The sequence below is a fragment of the Centroberyx gerrardi genome, chromosome 8 (genome assembly GCF_048128805.1).
Source record: "Centroberyx gerrardi isolate f3 chromosome 8, fCenGer3.hap1.cur.20231027, whole genome shotgun sequence".
Lineage (NCBI taxonomy): Eukaryota > Metazoa > Chordata > Actinopteri > Beryciformes > Berycidae > Centroberyx > Centroberyx gerrardi.
The window spans coordinates 9,706,182-9,714,157 of record NC_136004.1 but is presented as its reverse complement, the minus strand read 5'-3'; the positions used below and the strand labels follow the sequence as shown (position 1 = coordinate 9,714,157).

General features: G+C 45.9%; 1 protein-coding gene across 1 annotated transcript; it reads left to right on the top strand.

Annotated features, from left to right (window-relative positions):
- The first annotated feature begins 586 nt into the window (after positions 1-586).
- Positions 587-7,745, top strand: ccdc92 (coiled-coil domain containing 92). The gene is made up of 4 exons (XM_071909525.2): positions 587-718; positions 4,031-4,210; positions 5,089-5,130; positions 6,937-7,745. The coding sequence occupies exons 2-4, from the start codon at positions 4,075-4,077 to the stop codon at positions 7,743-7,745; spliced, it is 987 nt and encodes a 328-aa protein (XP_071765626.1). The 5' UTR covers positions 587-718; positions 4,031-4,074.
- Positions 7,746-7,976: the final 231 nt, after the last annotated feature.

Genomic DNA, 7,976 nt, shown 5'->3' with positions numbered 1-7,976 from the left:
TGTGTGTGGGGGGGTAGTGAGTGTGTGAATGAGTGAACACAGTAGGCTGTTGATTCAAACGGCCATTGAAGCGCAACACTCCCCTCTACTGTCCACTGTCAGCTGAGCTTTGTCAGACCATGTTAATCCATTTTCATTTTAAATGTTTTACTTCACATCACCAATTTGGCACATGGGGAACGTTAGACTTGACACCTAATTAGAGTAACCTTAAAACAATTCTCAAACATCTTACCAATTGTATTCGTGGGCTATCGCTAGATGGCGTGAATGTATCACTAATGAACAGGTGACAGATTCTGTTGCTATGGTGATGACGCTGGTAACGACTGGGCTGTGGCACGTCCCTGACAACATACTTCAACATTTCTCATCTCATATAACGTTATCTTACGGTGAAATGCGCTTCTTTGAATACAGCGTGTAGTTCTTGGTGCTTATGGTGAATTAAGTATTTAAAAATACTCCTGCTTGAATTTCATTATCATTTTTCTCTGATTTCCCATGATGCATCGCTTTATTTTGTCTAGTAGCTCAGGGAGATGAGAAGAAACTGACACAGCCGCCCTCCGCTCTCACCCAACCAAGGCGAGCCCTTGACAGCATCACCGACATGCCCAGCAAGGTGGAACGGACTTAGCCGGTGTGGCTAGCCTCTTCAGCGACATTTTACAACTGTTTACAAGATATTCGACGGCCGTGTGTTTTTAGTGAGAAGGTAAGTTGGGCACCCCGCACGGCAAGGTGCTATTCTAGGCTCGTTAGCTATTCAGCTAGCTAGCTTCCTTGTAGCCCCGATACGTACTTCTCCTCTATGGAGAGAACCTCACGCCAAATGCCATTCAAAAAATTTGGTAATTTAATGTTGCCTTGCTTATCGGAAAACGTAGATACGGGTTAGAACATAACTTCAGATCTTTTAGATATTTTTAGGAGCCATTCTTCAATTCGGCATACATCCAATACACCAAACAAAATTAATATCAATAATATTTATACTTTCATATTGGGTTATTGCCTTTTATAATGTTATTGGCACTGTCTTCTTCCACAAAGTACACCGTGTAGGGCGGTAGCGAGCAATGTGAGCCCATTGTAAAAGTTGGGGTTTTATTGAAAATAAGTGCTGCTACGTGGATTGAACGTTTCCCGAATTTACCAGAACACCCTCCCGATGCCAAAAATGTCTTAACTCACATTCTATCATTTCTGTAGTTCTTCTGATGGGCAAGGAAACATTAAACTGACAGATTTTTCGAGGGAGTTTGGCGTGCGTTTTCTCCATACAATTGAGAACTGCACGTATCGGGCTAGCTTACTTGCAGCTTCTGACATTGGACAGCTCCTCCCTCTTCAGCAGCAGGAATCCATAACGTTAGCTACTAGGTTAGCCTCTGTGTTGACCATACGCAGTTCAGTGATGGTATTTCCTATATCAAGGTATAAAACAACAAGGAAAGTGGTCTATGTTGAACACGATAACGCTTTGACTTCAAGGATTTGAGTCAAGGATAACGTTATAAGCACTGTTCGCCAGGCCCCTTGTTTACGACCATACATGTTTGATTTGAAATGATAAAGAAGGTCATGTCCTGAATGATCTCGCTGGCTGAAGCTTGACAATAACATTTGTATGAAGTGATGTTGCCTCTCGCAGCAACTGCCAGTGCCAGCAATGGTTTACTGTGAAAAGTGGATACGGGGTGCTGTCCGCAATGCAGGTGCTGAAATTGAAAGTGCCGTGGAAAGTATCAAGCCTCTCTGCTGCCATATAGCTTTCGATCTTGTTATAACTGTAGCCAGTGTTTGTAAGGGTTGTTTTGGTTCGTCCTCAGTTGTTTATCTGAGTTTGACTGTCATTATTATTGACATGTCAGACGCTTAGACATTTAAATTTCCTGAAGCCTTAGCGTTTGGGATTAGTAGGTTCATTATTGCAATGTGCAGACATGAGTACATAGGTCTTAAATACATATTTCCCCATAATACTAGCAACAAAATGAAGTGAAGAAATGCAAAGACAAGCTATAGTTGTCATGGTCAAATCCAAAGATGAAGTTTGTGCGATTTGTTTGCAAAGAACCTGCTTCTCCGCTTTTATTACAGGAGGGGCATTGACTGTTAAGCTCTTGTTGTGGCTGAGGATGGTAGCTAGTGTGTCATGCTGCTGCAGTTCATTGATTATTTATGTACTCTGTGTGGGGAAATGCTGGTTTGTGTATTGGGAAATGGAAGACACAGAAAGCATGTGAAGGCTTTGAAAAAGTAGGAGGACGTATCACCCTGGTTCCACAGTAAGCTTTATATGAAGAATCAGACATAGTAACCAATACATTTGTGTTAGCCCTCACATCGTGTCTTAAGGGAGACAGTCATAATTATTCTCTCTTTCTATTTCATTAGAAAAGTTTTGTACTTGGGTTATGCTGTAGTACCATTGTCACCTCCATGGCGTAGCCTCAGCCATGTTGATGGTGATGGTTGATGGTTTGCTGTGGTCATGTTTTTCCAAATGGAAAGCTTTCTAAGCTATTCTAGGAAAGGGCTGGGATGAGAGATATGCTTCTCATGCAGGGTTTACCGGAAGGGCTCCAGATTACTCATCAATTATAGATTATCTCTCTAGCCGTTATGACACACCACCGGCTGGGTTTGTGATTACCCAGCTGTGTTTAGGTCATCACACAGTGTTTTTTTTCTCTGTACTGTACACAATAAGAAAATTTCACTTACGCAACTGCTCAAACTGGGGAGCATGTCCGGAGAGGTGCCATGGAATATATTATTTATGTTAGCAAGCTGATGATGTAAGAGTGAGAAGCTCTGGGATGTTTTATTGAAGCACACTAATGTATGCAGGGGGGAGGCTTTCTCTGCACTCAGGATGTGTGGCGCAGGGATCAATGTGCTCTCAACTCTCAGCCCAGTACAGTTGTCTGGAGAGGGTGGAGACGCTGGGGCTGAGTGATGGTCTCTCTATCTGGCTCGGCTCTGGAGACAAGGGCATCCAGTGAGGGGAGGAGGGAGGGAAACGGGGCGAGGCAGGAAAGGAGGGGGGCTGCTGGAGACTGGCTGCCGTCATGCCACACCCTGTGTCACTGTGATGTGTATCAGATTGTGTTTGTTTTTTTGTTTTTTCTTTTAGATTGTTCATTTTTCATCATCCTCAATATGCTATGGGCACTGAAACAGATAATGCTTTTCTAGCATACTGTTTACATGGGCTTTGTTTTTGTCGTCTGTTGTTTTAGTAGCCTACCAGTTGAGAAGATGCTATGCTACAGGATATCCGAACAGTTTAATTCAGAAATGACAGTCAGACATATTTTTCTTATCTTTTCTTATTTGCCATTTGAATACCTGCCAATGTAAGAATTTAATTTTAATTTCTCATTTTAACTTCCATGATGAAGAGCACTATTTTTATGTCCTAATAAAAGAAATACAGCAAGATGTTGATAAATTATAGTATTACCCCTGAGAAGTGTTTTCTTTGAAGGCCCAGACTGCCTACTCTGTGATGCTAAATCAATAACTCGACATCAGCGATTGTTTACCAATTACAGTGAGCAACAAAGGAGCGGGCCTATTTATGGCCCCTCTGCCTCTCTCTGACCAAGCCTGATTAATGATGATAGCCCTACATCACTACCCTGCATATTAATTAGGCTGCATCTTGACTTTTTCTACAGCATGCCTGCCATTCTTTTTGTCTTTTTTTTATCAAGGTTACAATTTTAACACTTTTGGTTTGGTCACTTGAAGTGGCAAATGGCCTCCATTGTGGACGGATTTGATGGTATTATCTAATAGTGATTATTTCAGTCTGTCATCTAAAGCAGATTATCTTAGCCAGTTTCACTCGCAGACACAGCAAAGCTGGAGCACATCCCAAACCCGAATGTTTATGGGTGAAAGGGTGAGAATTAACGGCCTGATTTCCAGATGGGATTGCTTTTGTTTATACTCTCTGTCTCTATCTCTCTTCCCTCTGTCTCTCCTTCTCCCTTTCTGTCATCTCTGTTTGCAGAAGACCGGTCGTAAAGGCCGGTGTGTGTCTGAACATAGCCAGCCATGGCATCAGCCAACGTTACCCTGGAGAATCAGCTGCACAGTGCCCAGAAAAACCTGCTCTTCCTCCAGCAGGACCATGCCAGCACACTGAAAGGGCTACATGCAGAGATCCGCAGATTACAACAGCATTGCACAGGTGAAGATGCCCCGAAGTAGCTTCCCCTCATCTCTTCATGCTGTTGCACAAAACTGGAACATAAAAGAAATATCGTAGAGGATATATCATGAAAACACATAGAACATCTGAAAACACCAGTGCACTATGCTATGATGATAAATGATATCAAATAATACTCCAACTGCAGTGTTTCCTCTCTCTTCAATCAGCAGTGATGCGCCTACACAGCAAAAAATTACCTCAAATGCCAGAGAAAATGCGGCATTAAATTAGCAGCACAATTTAGCAAAAATTCTCTCTTAAAACACCAAGAAGTATAATCCTTGCGTCTAGAGTTCATGTTTTTAGTATGATAAAGTATACTAAGAAAAATGTATTTTCATATAATTACAGAGGGAATTTGTCCTGGAGCGATCCACTGATTGGATATTTCACAAGGTGGGACCACAAATTGGCAAGTTGGTGTGGTGCTACTGTTACACCTTTTAGGGAGAATATGATGGCTTATGGGAAATGCACTCAACCATCAGTGGCTCACATCCTGCACTGTGGTGAGGGAAGAAAGCAGAACCATGATCGATCTTTCCCACCAGTAATAGATATGCTCTACCATACAGGGAAGCACAGAGGGGTGGCTACCCAACTCTAAGAAATATATAATACTCTATGCTTTAGCCCTGATTTTCCTCTATCCTTGGCTAACCTGCCACTAAGCTGAGCTGGAACTCTCACTAATCTTGTTTAGAGAGTAGCCCGCCAGATGGAAAGACCAGCACTGACACTGTTGTCCCTAAACAAGCGTTGCTGCTTGCTAGGCTGTCTGAGGAGCATGCTGTTTGATAGCCAAGCCCCTGTGGCACCCTCATCTGACATGTGACCCTCTCCTCTTTTCACAGACCTGACATATGAGCTGACTGTGAGAAGCTCTGATCCCTCAGGTAAGACCTGCCATAGGCCTGCTTCACATACAGTAACTCACATACCTCAGTTTTAACTTTAGGATTCACAGTCTAGAGTGATTAGCCGATAACGACATTAATCTACGGCAGAAATTGAATTACTGTTAACCATGCTTAACTCTGGTTCTGTCAGAGTGTGATCCCTCTCTCTGTGGTTTCATCCGGAAATCACTGTTGTATAAAGTGCTCCTCTTATTAGATTGATATAACAATTTCGACAGCATCATTCTATGCATGCTCCAATACTGATGAGAAAGCTGTTGTGCTGCGGTAAATTAGCCTAGATCGATAGAGGCATGCTTCATTTGCTTCTACAAACTCTTTCATTTTGGCATTTCCACCCACTTTGTTAATGATATGCATATACAGTAGTAACAACTCAGAATATGGTTTTGTCTTCTTTTACACAACCAGTTAAAAACAGTGAAAGTGCACAAGGGCAGCCACAACCCTAAAACAGTCAAGGCTATAAATAAGTGTCTCTGCAGAAACGGAGGGCTGTGTCAGTGCCCAGGACTCAGAGCAGAGGCTGTATCCTGGAAGCACAGTCCCACCCAGGAAGCATTGTGGGACTCCCTGTTGTTCAGGGGACTTAGCTCCTACTGCTCATTGCCAGTTGCGAGCACAGCCCCCTCCCCCCACGTTACCATGGCATTGACATGCAGCCACAACACTGGTCTGATTCAGACCCAGCTCTACTGTCCATGGTCTGGCTGGTACAGTACACTCAGGAAGGCCCCTGGCAGGCTGCATACTCAAACTAGAGCAAAAGACAATGGATAGAAAACTAGAAAGACTGCCGGCATAGGTCTAATTTAATCAGCGGTTTCTGATGACCCACATCCTCTGTATAATTGAACAGGACACATGTCCCGTCTCGGCGGGGTCACAGTAGCATGCAGGCTCTGCTGTGTAACATGTCTTTTTGAATGTGCTCCGGCCGGCCCGGGTCTGAGCAATATCGTCAGGGACTCCAGAGGCACTATCAGGTTAGTGTGGGACAACTCAGAGATTGCAGTGCAGGAAATGAGATTATGTGTCACAGCACTAATGCACAGACTGCAACCTGCTTAGTGCAGCAGGGCTCAGCTGCTCGAGCTACGACAGCACCCCCCTCCCCTCAACTGGTAGGTAGCAATAATCATCTCCCTGGCCATCCCTTTCTTTGACAGGAGACAGTCAGAACCAAGGAAATGGTGCTGTTGACCAGACAAGGTCGAAAACCTAGTCTGTTTACACCAACAGGGCTCACAACAACAGAATACAGCCCTAAGCCTGTACATGTAGTCATTAGTTTTAGATAGATGGTATGACTCAGATTAGTGATTGCATTGCTCTCTAACATTGTGATATACGGTAGATAATTGTATTTTGTTCCAGGGTTAGGGTGGCACATATACAGAGACAGCTGTATAGGCTATAACTGGGTGGGGTGGGGCAGGGTGGGGGCAGCATTAAGCAAACAGTGATGAAGGTCAGAGGAGAGCTGTGCCCTTGCTGTCTACCAGAGCTGAAATATGAGAGTGGAGCTCTCTGCCCACTGCAGATGAGTCTCCATAGGATCACAGCATCTCTCTCCCCCACTCACATCAGCTGACAGACTGCCATGGTCAGTGTCTGCACTTAATGTACTAATGGCCTGCTGGTCTGGTTTAGGGATATGTGTGTGTCTGGGTCTGCATCTTTGCCCAATTATTGTGTGTCTGTGGGTGTGTATTTCGCTGTGCATGCTGTGTGTGTGTGTGTGTGCACATTTGTTTTAACTGCTTGGTGTTGTGTGTGCAGACAGCAGCGAGGCGCGTTGCAGGGAGCTGCAAAGGAGATGTGAGGAGCTGGAGGCCCAGCTGAAGAAGAAGGAGGAGGAGAACACTGAGCTGCTGAGGGACCTGGAGCAGAAGAACGCTATGATCTCCGTCCTGGAAAACACCATCAAGGAGAGGGAGAAGAAGTACCTGGAGGAGCTCAAGATGAAGAGCCACAAGCTGGCCATTCTGTCCGGGGAGCTGGAGCAGAGGGCGAGCACCATCGCTTACCTCACCTCGCAGCTCCACGCCACCAAGAAGAAGCTGTTAGCCGGCAGCTCCTCCGAGGCCAGCCCCAACGTCAGCCCCGTCACCTCCTACAAACCCACCCCGCCGCCGGCCAAGGACAGGCAGCCTGAGACGCCCCGTCGCCGCATGAAGAAGAGCCTCTCCCAGCCTCTTCACCCGGAGTTGACGGAGGTGTACCGGCTCGGTCCGGACGGCAGGCGGCTGGTTCTCCGGGAGACGGTAGACGCCATGCCCGACCCCACGCCCTTCCTGCAGGCCGGGAGAGAGTCTCCCGAACCGCAGGTGATGCGAGAGCGGCCCGCCGTTATCCCCCCTATCGCCTCCGAGCGCTCCCCCGTCCCTCCCCTAGGTGCCTCTTCCAGTCCCCGCCACAGCCCCGCTCGGGACCGTCAGCACAGGGCTCATGTGGGCGTGGCGCACCGCATCCCCCACGGCACCCCCCCTCTGGCCCCGCCGCAGGCAGAGCTGGAGACGCTGGCAGTGGACCAGGTCAACGGGGGGAAGGTGGTGCGGAAGCGCTCGGGGGCCGACAGGACAGTTTAACACTGTATTGCTGACACACAAACACACACACACACACACACACAGATATATACACAAACACACACTGCAAGAGCAGGAAGGAGCCTGACCCACTGTGTAGCCTGCTTTTTATGCAACACTGCAATTTAAAAAAGGAAAAAAAAATCACTTTGTTTATGGTACTCCATAACAAATTTTTGTTTTTCTTAACGTACAGTAGAAAAGGACTACTATAAAGCATGCCAAATGTTT

Bases quoted from the DNA above. Each gene is read 5' to 3' on its own strand.
- ccdc92 (XM_071909525.2), top strand. From the start codon at position 4,075: ATGGCATCAGCCAACGTTACCCTGGAGAATCAGCTGCACAGTGCCCAG. The intron at 4,211-5,088 runs GTGAAGATGCCC...CTCTTTTCACAG, and splicing joins ATTACAACAGCATTGCACAG to ACCTGACATATGAGCTGACT. The intron at 5,131-6,936 runs GTAAGACCTGCC...TTGTGTGTGCAG, and splicing joins GAGAAGCTCTGATCCCTCAG to ACAGCAGCGAGGCGCGTTGC.